The following is a 14,853-nucleotide window of genomic DNA, read 5'->3' as shown; positions in this document are numbered from 1 at the left end:
CATCCTGTCTCTAGGCTCTTGTGTAGGAAGCAACCTCACGGTTTCTTCACTCAGATCATCCTGGAAGGTCTTGGCTAAAATCCTGGCCTTTATGGACAGTGATGAAGCCTCCTTAGCCTTGAGAAGAACTTTCTTTTCATTCTTAATAGCAAGTTTTTGCCTTTCTTGTTCTGCTTTAAGGGCAGCTTTTTGCTTTTCTTGCTCTGCTTTGAGGGCAGCTTCTTGCTTTTCTAAATCAACCTCTTTATGAGAAAAGGTAAGCTCTTCGCTGGCCATTGCTGCCTCTGCTTCGGCATGCAATATTTCAAACTTTAATTTCATCCTTTCTACTTTGAATTGCTGGGCTACCATAGACGAACTCCAGCTAGCATGGGAAGAAGAACTGCCACTACCACCTTTACTGGAGTGGGAACCATGCCTGTGGGAAGAAGACCTGCTGGTGTGACAGGTTTTTGACCTCTTTGTACTTTGAGGCTTCCCTGGGTATATTCCTCTGCTGGACTTGGCACTGCTGGCAGGGGACTTTTCACTCTCTTTATTAAGCTCTAAGCTCTGCAGCCGGAACTTGACTGTGTCCAAAACTGCGCTATATTCCTTTTCTTTATCCGCGACTTCTTCCAGGAACTGTTTTAGTCTGGATTCTGCATTGGGATTGTTAATGGTTTGAAGTGTTTGGATCCTTTTATTCACCACTTCTTTCCACTGTAGGAAACTGGATTGCTGGGCAAGCTCTCTTCTTTGCATGTCTTCTGAGTCGCAGACTGCTGACAGCAAGGACATGGCATGTTGCAAACTCTTCCAAGCTTTCAGTTCTTTCACACTTAAGTGACTTTCCTCTTTTAACAGCAGTTCTAGGGCCTTCTCAGTCGGGTGTCTGTCTCTAAGAGAACGAGTGTCATGTGTGTGTCCATGTGCTAGTTCTTCAGAAAGCCTATCCATTCTGGCTGGTCCTAGTTGCCAACGCAACAACTCAGCAAGGATGAAGAGGTGTAGTGCTGATTTTACTTACAGCCTGCTACTGCTCCGCTTTCCTACTGTCACCACTCTTATGCTACTTCAACACAGCCAGACCTGGAGTCGGTTAAAGAGTCTTCTAGCTCCTTTCTTCAGGCTTACAACGTGAACAAACATAAAACACACATTAATCTCTTCATAAAACTCTATCCATATACTTGAATGGAAAAAGTTCTCTCTAAAATGGCTGCTGATAATGTGCTCAGAACTCTGCAAGAAGAAGTAGAACTAAAATGGCTGCCAACCATGTGCTCTGGACTCTGCAAGAAGATATGGCTCCAAAATGGCCTCCGACCATGTGCTCTGGACTCTGCAAGAAGAAATGGCTCCAAAATGGCCACCAACCATTTCCCCTTTTATAACCACAGAGTCTTCTTCTCCTTCTATGCAAATCTTGGGATCTTGCTTCAATGCAGGGCCTTGCACTGGGACTCTCTTTGACAGGCCGGAAGCGGCAATGGCTGCCAGGTATTCTTACACTTTGACTCTCTTTGACAGGCCGGAAGGGGCAATGGCTGCCAGGTATTCTTACACTTTGTGCTCAGGACTCTGTAGTTCTTACACTTTGATTCTCTTTGACAGGCCGGAAGCGGCAATGGCCGCCAGGATTTCTTACACTGTGAAGACACACCCAACTAAAGGTGGTGGCAGGTTTGGGTGTGCAACGCCGGTACCCTGGTGAGATCAAACTCTTCTACCCAAAAAAGGCTCTGAAGCTGAATGTAAAGTTCAAAAAGGGGGGAAATTTAATTTAAAGGACAAAATAAAGAGTTTTCTCCTCCCCAGCTCTAAACAAAAGGTACTTTACAGTTGCAGCAATCTTCAGGTTGTCATCTTTCTGGGTCTGATGTTGGTTTGCTCTCCTCACTTAATGGAGCTGGTGCAAACCAGTCAAACAGAAGATGGCTCCTTTTCAAAGTACAAACAGAGGACTGCCATTGTTCAATATAACCCCCGTATCCACAGGGGATATGTTCCCAAACCTAACTGCGGATAGTGAAAATCACAGATAATAGTGAACCTTATATTTCCGACATAAGTTGAACATAGAATCGTGCTAGAGAGACGTGTTCTCCAGCATGACTCTAGGCATCTGAAGGTCCTCCAGCATGGCTGCGCTGGAAGGTAACCATAGAGTCACGCTGGAAAACCTCCAGGTGTCTATAGAGACTATATATTTTTGGGATATAGGAAAATAAAACAGTGGGTACCGGTCCTGTAGGTATGGGGTCATCCAGTAAGTTGAATCTTTCCTCAACTCTGGTGTTAGGATGGGGTAATCCACTACCCCTTATGGACAGCTGATGAGGTGGAGGGCAGGCTGCGTGGCATACACAGCTCCAACACATTGCTGCTGATCTGTGCCATCCTAACATCTGTTGCCTGAGGCAGCTGCCTCATTCTGCTTCAGTGCTGCTCAAGAACCTAGGCAGGCATGTTTCCCTACAAAATCCTGCCCCCACTGGTTCATATTCTTCCAGTAGCCTCACTTCGCCTCATGTTTCCAGCTAGGAATGGAAAGAATAACTGAAAATATTTTATCAATGGATTTAAAAAGGGTGCCCTGAACATAAAGAAATCCAGGCGAGAATTTCCCCGGGACTAGAAGCTTTGCAGTTCAGGATTTTTCTGTGCAAGAAACTCCACGTTTGTGTTCAGAAAAAAAAAAATGACATTTTCTACACAGCAATGGCAGTTTCTGTGCAAGAAAACCCAAAGTTTTGGGGAGCAAAAAATGACACACACCCCGACATTTCTGTTTTGTGCAAATAGCCCTGATCAGCAGTCAGCCTTCAAAAACTGCATAGCATCTGAGAACTCTCTTGGAGTGGGTGAAATTATTTATTGCAACAAAAGTTACAAAAATTTGTATCCCCACTCCCAGCATCCAGAACTGATTCTGGCAGGGCACAGTGGCCATGCTGCTTGGAGGATTCTGGGGGCTGTAGTCCAAAAAGTAACTTTCCCGAGCTCTGGATGCTGGTGGTGAACTAAGGGCACCTCCCTTCCAGCCGAATTCCCTGCCCATTATTCCGTTTCCCCCCAGAAAAGCATCAAGAGTCTGGAGGAGTTAAAAGTTAACTTTTGTTACCCCCAGAGAATTGTTAGAAGCACATGCAGTTCTGTGGTGGGACCACTCTGAACTTTTGCTTCTAAAAGGCCCTTGTGTTCACACTAAGCTGTTTTGTGCCTCAGTGTTAGAACAGTGTGTGACTCAGGCACCCTTTCTGTTCATTCTGTCCCCCCAACACACACATCTGTCCTTGTCCTCCTCCTATCCCCCTTCTCCTTTCCAAATCTCTTCTTTTGGCTGAGGATGAGAGTCAAAGCTACGCCAGAGGGAGACATTATGTGAGACATTTATTTTAAAAGAAAGGATGTACATTTATGAGTGCGAACTGGGCTCTGCAGATTGCAAAGGCGCACACACCTTTTTAAGGGAATAATGTCTCAAAGAACAATGTTTAAAAGTGGATGGTTTCCTTCGAAGGCACCCCGTTGGGTAACATAGTTCTTAATCACACATGCTGAAGTGTGCCTCTGTTACCAGATATGTGGAGATTGCTGCTTTAAAAACTGAAGTAGACATTTGTTTTGATTCTGCTTGGTAGGAAAAAATGTCTGGAAACCTGTTGGTTAGTTCCAGCTATAGTAGAGGAAATGAATCAATTGCTAAATGGTTGCCTGTGAGATCTAAAGTGATTTTTAAAAACAACAACGCTCCAGTTTCCTCCGCTGTTTTGGGGATGAACTGTTTTTTTAAAAAATGTGTGTTGAGATCAGGGTGGAATTCAAATATTTAAACATGGTTATCAGGTCACCCCTTAACCTTCTCTTCTCCAGGCTAAACATACCCAGCTCCCTATGTTGCTTCTCATAGGGCATGTTTCCAGATGACTGACTATTTTAGTGAAGTTCACTGGAGATTTGTTGCCCAAGCATCATTTCACCCCATTTCTTCTTATTTGCATTTGGACATATGTGAAGCTTTGAATCCTTGATCTCTGAATATTGGCTTGTCTTTAGATTGCTTTTGAATAGAATGAAGTGGAGGGGGAAATCTCATGGCACAAGCCCTATAAAACACTTTCCTGGTTGGAAGCCTATTGAATTCAGTAGCACCTATATCTGAGTAGGCCCGTGTAAGATTGCACCTTATACTGTCAGTACACCCATTTTTCTTGGAATTAAATAAAAAAATAATGAGGCAGTAATTTAGAGCGGACGGAGTCCATATATGTGAGAACTGGCTAACTGCCGAGATATGCACCCTATCTGATGGGAGCGCAGGTAGGTGGCCAAAACGATGGAAAACAGAGAAAGGCTATTTGATCATACAAATACAGTGGCCCTTGTATCTGCTGGGATTCGGTTCTACTTCTAGGACCCTCCTGTGGATACCAAAATCCATGGATCCTCAAGTCCCATTATATACAATGTAGTAGTAAAACAGCGTCCCTTATAGAAAATGGCAAAATCAAGAGGTTTTTTTTAGAATTTTTAAGAATATATTTTCAAGCTGTGGATGGTTGAATCCATAGGTGGAGAATCCATATAAACAAGAGGGCTGACTGTATGCACATGCATGGCAGGAACAAACAATAGAAAACTCCACAGTTGTTTCAGTCATGTAATCAGCCATTAACCAATATGGCGAACACATGTACACAGTAAAAGCACCCCTTTGTACCAATGTGTCTACATGTGTGGCTACCCAAACCGATGTCAATTTGGATTAAAACAGGTGCCTATGGCAGTTAAGGGGTCAATCTGGGGCAGGGATACTGCGCACTGGAGCTGGGATATAGCCCTTGTGTAGATTCAGCTTAAAACTCTGGAGAGCCACTGGCTACACTAAACAGTACTTGCTAGCTACACAAAGAGCCTGTGAAAGAATATTTGAAAGACTATGAGCCTTATTGCATGAGAAAAGAAAGCCGAAATGGAGCAGTGGAATAGCGGCTTTCTTTGTGCATATCATGCATGAAATTTTCTGCATACATTGTAGCACTTGCGTTCTCGTCCCAATTGAGATGGCCATAAAAGCGCATCTTTTGTCACGCTGGAAGAAGCCTTTTGACAAAATGCATGCTTTTATGGTGATCTGCCTCAGAAAGAGAATGGAAGTGCAACGCTGACAAGCAGAGAGGCATGGAGAAAGCTGCTACTCTCCCACTCCGTTTTGGCTTTCTTTTCTCATGCAATAAGGCTCTATTATCCTCCCACAAAAAACTTTATGGTGCTATTTGCTATTTCATAGTGTTGGGAGCTTTTGGAAGCTCCTCCTTATCTTACAGTCCTTTCCTCTTGGCTTGAGCTGAGTCCACCAAAACACAAGAATCTGAGCCCTCATCCCTCACCTGGAGATGACCCACAAAAACTGGAGACTCAGAGCCAGGCCTTGAGATCTGGCAACCCTACTCTGAAGAAGGCAAAGTTTACACACCAATGCACTGGATTGTGAAGTGTTCCCATAGTCAGTTGAGACAAATTTATCTGCGACAACACCCTGTGCTAAAATGAATTACTTTTTCTGCTTCTTTGCTTTTTATTAAAAGAGCATTTCTGCTCCAAAAATCTGAACAACATACTTGTTGCCTGAGCAAGTATTTATTTTAAACTTAGCACTGAACGGGGTTGGGCTGGATTTCTCATCAGATCACCAAAATGAGCCAAGGCAGGGAGAGATAATGAAGTATGAAATATGTTTTAGCAAAAAACAGACAGGAAATGTCAGGTCCCAGCTGAGAGCTGGACGTCTGCCCACTGGGGCAGGGAAAAACACAGACAGTTGGTTGATCTTTATACAGCAGTGAGCATTTTGGCATGGATGCTCCAAGCTAAACCCATGTACATACCACAGTATATGAACATATTTGGAGACCTAGAGTGGAGAGTATATGATAAGTGTTTAGTGGATTTTTAATTGTTTTAAATTCATGTTTTAATTGGATTGATTAATTTGGAAAAAGAATGTACCCTATCTTTTTCCAACAGTGGACGTTCCGTATCCATGGAGTCTATATTCCCAAATTCAACTATCCACGACTTTAAAAGATTAAAAAAATATAAATTCTCATTATGATTTTGCCATTTCATATATGGGACACCATTTTACTATGCCATTCTGTTTATTGAGATTTGCATGTCCATGGATTTTGTTATCCATGGGGGCTCCTGGAACCAAACCCCAGTGTATATCAAGGGCCCACTATAATTTATTTCACTTTGCCTTGTAAGCTGCTTTGGAGCCATCATACTGGGAGAAAGGCATTATATAAATCAGATAAATCAAATCAGTCAGGTGTAATCTCTGGAAAGAGTCATTCTGGTGGTCCAGTTAGGAAATTTAAAATTCTGGGCCACAATCTGGAAATGTTTAAAACTGATTAAAAAATACAATTTTTAATACTGTGCAGTTAAATAATTTGAAATTCTGGAACAAAGCCTGGGAATGCTTTTTTTGGGAATGACAACTCCCCAAAACCCTCAATCAGCCTGGGGGATTCTGGGAATTGTACCTCTCCAAATTACTCTTTCACGACTCTAGTTTTAGGGTCATGGGGAATGAGAAATAATCTCTCTTCCATAACCAATAAATGACTATGAGTCATGGGAGAGTGTCAATTTGTAGGCCTTTTGGTCACATAAAAGCTGGCTGAGAAGCCCTGGTTTCAAAACAGAGACACCTCCTGCTTCCTAATGCAGCCAGACACTGTTTGCTGCTCCCAAGCATCACAGTGTTTTGCTAGACTGGATCAGAAGGAATCTGCCTTGGCAAGTGAACTGCATCCACTCCTATAGTGCCAAGCAAGTGGGAGTTCATCTCATTCTTCCTCACTTATGTGCTGCCTGTTATGGCCACAGTAGGTGGAGGCTGAAGGTTGGTGGCAGGACCATATGGGAAGGGAAAGGGATTCTTTCACAGGTTTTCTACCTCTTGGAGGTTGTCCACATTAAACAATCCCACCTCTCCCCTTCCCATGCTTATTTTCCCTCTGCTTCAGATGACGATTGCCAGATTCCACGAGGGTGTTTGGAAGACCAGTATCGATTTTGCAGAAACTCTGCTGGAGGAGTTGTTTTGCTAACAAAAATCACAGGGAGGTTCGGCTGACCTGTCTCTGTTCTCTTTCTGCCAACAGGCAATGACCTTACGATTTAGGCAGGACTTTGGCTCTTAACTCATTGTGGCAGAAGGGTCTTTTAATGGGGTATGATGTGCTTTCAGATTTTTTTTTTTTTACTATGGCTGCATCTGCGCTGCACAAATAATACAGTTTGACACCACTTTAACTTCCATGGGTCAATGCTACAAAATTCTGAGATTTGTCATTTTGCGAGATATTTAGCCTCCCTGCCAGAGAGCTCTGCTGCCACAACAAACTGCAAAACCCAGAACTCCATAGCATGCAGCCATCACAGTTAAAGCAGAGCCAAACTTCATTATGTCTGCAGTGCAGATGCAGATGTTGTTCTAAAGGCATTTTAAACTGTTCAAATATTGTGATTTTAGTAAGACTGTTTATTTTGTTTTTTTTAAACTTTTGTATTTTAGCAATACAATTGGCCCTCTATATCCAGTGATTTTTTTCAATCCATCCACAGCTTGAAAATATTTTTAAAATACATACATTCTGAAAAGCAAACCTTGATTTTGCCATTTTATAAAATGGACCATTTTACTATCTTCTGAATTTAATGAGACTTGAACATCCACAGATTTTGGCATCCATGGAAGGTCCTAGATCCAACCCCCAGTGGATACCAAGAGCCCTCTTGTACTTTGTTTTAATTTGTTGTAAGCCATCTTGGATTACATGCAAAGAGAAAGGCAGAATATAAGTAAAGTAAAATCACAGAATCGTGGTGTTGGAAGGATCACAACAGCCATCTGGCCCAACCCCTGATACACAATGAATACACAATCCCTAGCCTTCCACAGTTGCCCAGCCCTGCTTTAGATGATACAAAAAGACTCATTATTTTTTCAGTGGAATTAATTCATATCATAGTAGAAGTATGTCATATTTATCTCTCTCCCTCTTGGTACTCTTTTGATGCATGAATTTACATTGTACTTTGGACATACCTATGTTCTCTTCAGACTGGTTGAAACCACAGATCTGGCAAATGCTGCGAACCCACTTGTTCATTTCATCCTCTGTTTCGGCAACGAGGTAAAAGGTCCTTTCGCTGGTCTTAATGTCAAAGACATAACTGTCCTGTAATTCCTTCTTGTTGAAGGTTAAACCAGCATCCACCTGTTCACAGAGGTTGAGGTTGATAACGCGCAGTGGCTTCTTGGAATGATCATTCTTATAATACTCCAGCACATCTGGGTCTCCACTCATGCGGCCACTGCGAAGGATGAACCATCGTTTCTTCCATGCCTACAAAAGAGAGGCTTTGTTTATTATTCTTGCACTCACAGTCACCAATGTGTGAATTTTGAACCATCAATGATGAAGAGTCTAGCCAAGAATCTAGAAATCAGTGAGGTTTTATCAGGTAATGTGGCATGCTCCAAATACAGGTTGAGTTTCCCTTATCCAGAATGCTTGGGGCCAGACTTGTTTTGGATTTCATTATTTATTTTTGGATTTTGGAATACCTGCATTTGCATATATATGTACATAATGAGATACCTTGGAGATAGGACCCAGATCTAAACACAGGATCCATTTATGTTTCATATACACCTTATACACATAGCCTGAAGGTAATTCTATACAATATTTTAAAAATTTCATGCATGAAGTAAAGTTTGTGTATGTTGAACCATCAGAAAAGCCATGCATGAATTAAAAAAAAAAATTTTTTTTTAATATTTCAGATTTTGGAATTTCAAACAAAGGAGACTCAAAGGACTCCTCTGTGATCCTGTCTATGGCTATTTCATTCAGATGTTTTGTAATTTTATAGAGAAAAGAATCCACTGTTAGTGTGAAAAGTTCAGGATCTCCTTTTGTAGCTAGACATTTTTTTAAAAAGGGAGGAAGGGAGAAAGATGGAATTTTAGATTCTAGTTTAGTAACAGCAGATGGAACTTGCTCCATTTTATCCTTCCAGCAAAACAAGTTAGAATTGACTTGAGTAACAACAGATTTGCCACTTTACAGCTATTGATGCAGCCTAGAATTCCATTGGCTTTTTTAGTTGCCGCAAACACTGTTGATTCAAGTTCAACTGGTGGTCTACTAGGACTCCCAGATCCCTTTCACATGTAGGATCGTCCAGCCAGGTGTCCCCATCCTATATCTAGGCATTTCATTTGCCCACCCTAACTGCAGTATCTTACATTTCTCCCTGTTGAAGTTCATTTTGACCCAGTTTTCTAATCTATTAAGGTCATTTTGAGTTTTCATCCTGTCCTCTGAGGTATTAGCTATTCCTCCTAATTTGGTAAGCATGCCATCTATTCTTTAATCCAAGTCATTGATAAAGATATTGAACAGCACTGGGCCCAAGACAGAACCCTGTGGCACCCCATTGGTCATGTCTTTCCAGGATGAAGAGGAGACATTGCTGAGCACCTTTGGGTTCAGCTGCTCAACCAATTACAAATCGACCTAACAGCTGCATTGCCTAGCCCACATTTTACTAGCTTGTTTGCAAGAATATGGGGGGGGGGGGGGGGAAACTTTGTCAAAGGCCTTCCTGAAATCAAGATATGCTACATCCACAGCGTTCCCTTCATCTACCAAGCTGGTAAGATTAGCCTGGCATGACTTGTTTTTGAGAAATCCATGTTGACTTTTTGCAGTCATGGCATTTCCTTCTAAATGTTTTTCTCTGTTTAATGATCTGATCTAGAATCTTTCCTGGTATTGATGTCCAACTGACTGGGTTCTAATTGTTCAGCTCCTCTTTCCTCCCCTTTTCAAAGATGGGGATAACGTTTGCTGTCTTCCAGTCCAGTCAGCTGAGAGACTGGGTGCCATTAAAGGCAACAAAAGACAGAGTTGAATCACATGGTCCCTGTCCACCAAGAGATTCTTCTGCAAAAGGCTCATTGGAATAAAGAGGACCTCCACCAGAGAGGACGCATTCATTAGAGCAAGAGATGGATTTGCTGCCTCATGCAACAAAATCTCTTGGATGAGCCTTGAACTAGCTTGGAAGCAACCTTGAATGGGCAATGAATGCAGCCCTGTGATTTATGGACACTGTCAGCAAACTCTGCTCCAAGAAGACAAAAGGCTGAGCAAACGCTTGATCTGGGGAAACATTTATTTATCCTTTTTGTATCCCATAACTGCTTCCAAGTTGTTCAGGGCAGAATACAGTACAGTTGTGCAGAAAGCTGTGGATGATCTGAATAAAGAAGAAAAAAGTGCCAAGCCCAGGGAAGGCCTGTGGGAGGTAAAAAACAGGGCACAAATCATGGGTGGGCAAAGTGTGGTTCATGGACATGGGTGGTCTCCATCTCATTTTGCAGCCCTAGCACCCGACACCCCCAAAACTTTGGGATACAATTTTTAAAAATAGGTGAAAAATTACCTTCAATCTGCCTGACTGTTGTTGTGTGCTTTCAAGTCATTACCGACTTATGGTGACCCTAAGGTGAAGCTATCACAGGGTTTTCTTGGCAAGTTTCTTCAGAGGGGGTTTGTCATTGCCATCCTCTGAGGTTAACAGTGTGACTTACCCAAGGTCACCCAGCTGGCTGACATGGCCAAGCCAGAATTCGAACCCTGGTCTCCAGAATTATAGTCCAACGCTCAAACCTCTACACTATGACCTGCCTGAACTGACAGCAAAATTGCACCAAACTTTGAAACTCTGAGTTACTTTCCTTTCCACAAACACCTTCCCAGCTAAAAATTGGCCCGAATTCAAACTAGATGTGACCCCCTGTTACTTCTGTGTTACTGGGAATGAATTGGTGCAACTCATTGGGGGAAGGAATGAGAATTGGTGCCTGTCCCTAGTGAAGCTGTCCACACTGGTAAAAATTAAAACCACGACAATTCTAGCATTCTGCAATCTGCGTAAAACACTATTCTGCAAGCATGCTGAAGAACTGAACAGCACTTCAATGCATCCTTTCCTTCCACCTTCCTGATTATTGGAAATCCTACTGATGCTTCTGGGAATTCATCAGGCATTGTTCACATACTATTCAAACATCTGCTCCAAACCACAAGGGAATTATTCACACTGTGAAAGTAATCCAGGATGAATCCGGGTTGAATCTCCATTGTACATGTGCATCCCAAATGCATTCCATTAAGTTCAGGGTTTGTTTGTTTTTTGCCATAAACCTCACTCAATCTGCAATAATCGATATTGGGTTTTTCATCAAGTTTTTAAAAAAGATCTGCATTGTCAGTAGTGTGAATAACTGATGTGAATAGAACACTACTTGCCTTGAACGTGTTCCAAATGCATTCGTATCATTGACTCCATCTGTATTTGAATGCTTACACATGTGAGTAACCAAACATGCAGATATGTGCATTGATGCGGTTCCATAGTGTGGATAATAAACCTGGAATACGCGAATGAGATGATTCGCATTGTTGCGCTAAAAAAAAAAAGATGTCTGAATGACCCCAGAACTAGAAACTTACTTTTTAAAGAAACTCAGATAAAGCAGAGGACTCGCTCTTTCCTACATACAAAACAGATGTGTTTGCTCAGGAGAGGAAGGTATCATTAAAGATATCATGCTTTGGTTGCAGAAGGTGCTAGATTCAATCAAGCGCTGGCATTTTCCAGTTAAACGGGCTTCTAAATTTTGTATGGGCATACTTAAAATTTCAAAGCCCCTCACTTTGTGCTTGTCTACATGATTATAATGCTCCTCATTCTAATAGTATTGACTGCCATTTGGCCACAAGTCATTTGGAGGAATTTGGACTTTTTGCAGGAGGAGGGGGACTCCATAAACTCAGCTGGAGAAGGATTCACGATTTTTACCATGAGGATGCACATTATTAAACATGTGGCTATCTGTTCGCTTGGCATGGATTTGCATGGGTGCACATTTTTGGCAGAGGGAGGACGAATAGATGCGAATTTGTGGAGGAAACTGAAGACAATTAAGCTTCGAAGCAAATGTGAGAAAATCTGAAGCAATTTGCATAATACACTTAGGTGCAGACTAGCCTAATTAAGCTCTTTTTACAACTATCTTTTAAAAATATATGTGTGTGTGTGTGTGTGTGTAATTAATTTTCAACATAAAATAAAAAAAGATACAACTGACCATCACAAACATAGCGCCACACAGAGACAAATAAATGTTACAGTAAAATCATTAAAACACAGTGCTCCCTCCACATTCATTCTGGTTAAAGGACCCCATGAATGTGGAAAAATTACAAATAAAAAAATTACTCTTCTTTGTATCTAAGAAAACACCTCTCTAGGAATCTCCACATCCTCCACTGCAACTCTAGGGTCAACATCTGCCAGGATTTGACTAGAGAATCATGATGGAGGATGTACAAAAGATATTACTCAAAACTGCAAATAACCAAATTTGCAAAAGTCAAAACCACAAATGTGGAGGGCCAACTGTATCCTGCATTCTGTACACTCATACATCACAATTATACCTAATTACTTGAAGTCCAACATTAATTAAATGCACATCCATACCCTTTTTTAATCTATTGGTTCAACATCACTAGTTTTGAGGGTTTACTATCTGTTTAACAAAAATTCACCTGTTTGTCCTACAGTTTTAAATGAATATTCCACTGTAATTTCCCATTTTTTCTTAATTCAAACTTTTTTACAGTCATCTTAGGCCCATCCCGTCTGCTTTCCTCTTCATCCTCTGTCCAGCTGGAAGTTTTTTTTATCAGCAGCAGATTTTCCACAATGTCTCTGGATGAAGCGTCGCTCCTCCAGGCATCGTAGGAAAGTTATTATGTGGTGATGCTGAAACCGGGCTTGTCTATATGTATCCATGTGTCAGACCTCTGTGGCGTTTCTGCTGGTGGACCACTTGCAAGCTTTTCCGCTTCTTCTTGCGGCAGACAATTTACAAGTCTCTGAATGCTTCCCTGCCCTTTTAATGATATCTTCCTCTCCCGAGCAAACACATCTGTTTTGTATGTAGGAAAGAGCGAGTTGAATGACGTTCGCTTTAAGGGCTGTTTCTCAGATCATGCGCCTCTCTGCCAAGACGCGCATGTATTTGTTGAATACATATTGGCCCAGCTGCCAGAGAGAGAGACAGCAGGGACCAAAGCTAGAATTTTAAAAGCGCTAAACAGAGCTGGCCTTTAATCATAGGTTGTCAAGGGAGTGCTGATGTGATCCATGCAGCTCTCAAGCACACAGCTGTCCTCACCGAAGCAGTGCCTTCCCATCGACTTCTCCGTCGGAACATAACTTAAATAATACTGTTGTCGTGAGCATCTTCTGCTAAAGTTCATGTGGTTCATATGAGCGGAAAGCATCCTCTGTTTTCTCTTCCTCCCTGCTCAGAATTTCCCAGGCCTGGTTGACTTAATTTACTTTATGGGTCTATTTATTTACAATATTTGCATACTGCTCTGCTACCACAACAGTTCCCAAAGTGGTTCTTGACAACCGGTATGAAAAGTAATCATCTAGTAAAAGCAGCAGCTAATTGACAACTTGCACATAGCAATTAATGCAGAGGGAATTTTAGGCTGCATCAATAGAAGTATAGTGTTTAGATCAAGGGAAGCAATAGTGCCACTCTATTCTGCTTTGGTCAAACCTCACCTGGAATATTGTGTCCAGTTCCGGGCACCACAATTCACAAAGGATGTTGTGGAACTGGAGAGTGTCCAAAGGAGGGTGACTAAAATGGTGAAGGGCCTGGAAACCATGCCCTATAAAGAACAGCTTAGGGAGCTGGGGATGTTTAGCCTGGAGAAGAAAAGATTAAGAGGTGATATGATAGCCCTGTTTAAATATTTGAAGGCATGTCATATTGAGGAGGGAGCTAACTTGTTTTCTGCTACTCCAGAGAACAGGGCATGGTGCAATGGATTCAAGCTACAGGAAAAGAGATTCCACTTCAACATTAGGAGGAACTTCCTGACAGTAAGGGCTGTCTGACAGTGGAACATACTCCTTTGGAGTGCAGTGGAGTCTCCTTCCCTGGAGGTCTTTAAACAGAGGCTGGATAGCCATCTGTCCGAAGTGCTTTGATTGAGAGTTCCTGCATGGCATGGGGTTGGACTGGATGGCCCCTGGTCTCTTCCAACTCTATGATTCTAAGGAAACAATGGCAGAACAATGAATGTCCCAAAATCAATGGCTCATATCAGATCAAGATAAATCAGAAAGGAAGAAGAGGTCATTGAGCAACATGATTTGAAGGGGGAGGAAATGTCATTGCTCCCCTGCCATTAGTCAATAACAGTTTAAATTCCCTACTTGATGGAAGAGCATCAAATAAGCATACAGTCAGCCCTTCTTATACACAGATTTTTTAATACACAGATTCAAGCATCCACGGTTTGAAAATATTCAAAAGAAGTATAAATTTCTAATATCAAACCTTGATTTTCCATTTTTTATAAGGGACACCATTTTGCTATGTCATATTTAATGGGACTTGAGCATACATGGATTTTGTTATCCACGGGGGATCTTGGAACCAAAGCCCAGCGTATAACAAGGGTCCACTGTATTTTAAAATCCACAGGAGGGTATGAGAGACTTGATCGACTATTAATTCTACTACTACTACTACTATTTCTATTCCTTTCCCCCATGTGTGGCTGACAGATAGGTGGTTTACAGAATATTAATAAATAATAATAATAATAATAATAATAATAAATTATTTATATACCGCTATTCCAAATTAGATCACAGCGGTGTACAGCAAGAAGTGATACA

The 14,853-nt window shown here is 41.7% G+C and overlaps 1 protein-coding gene across 1 annotated transcript in view; it reads right to left on the bottom strand.

Annotated features, from left to right (window-relative positions):
• GAB2 (GRB2 associated binding protein 2) overlaps window positions 1–14,853 on the bottom strand; it is a 176,194-nt gene that overhangs the window by 63,687 nt on the left and 97,654 nt on the right. Inside the window, exon 2 of the mRNA XM_089512955.1 lies at window positions 8,108–8,408. Within this exon, the coding sequence (XP_089369081.1) occupies window positions 8,108–8,408 (301 nt within the window). The remainder of the gene's footprint in view (window positions 1–8,107; window positions 8,409–14,853) is intronic.

This window comes from Sceloporus occidentalis, unplaced genomic scaffold (assembly GCF_023333645.1).
Source record: "Sceloporus occidentalis isolate IW3139 unplaced genomic scaffold, rSceOcc1.0.p SCAF_2, whole genome shotgun sequence".
Lineage (NCBI taxonomy): Eukaryota > Metazoa > Chordata > Lepidosauria > Squamata > Phrynosomatidae > Sceloporus > Sceloporus occidentalis.
Note: the sequence above shows the minus strand (reverse complement) of the source record. Positions and strands in the feature narration are given on the sequence as shown.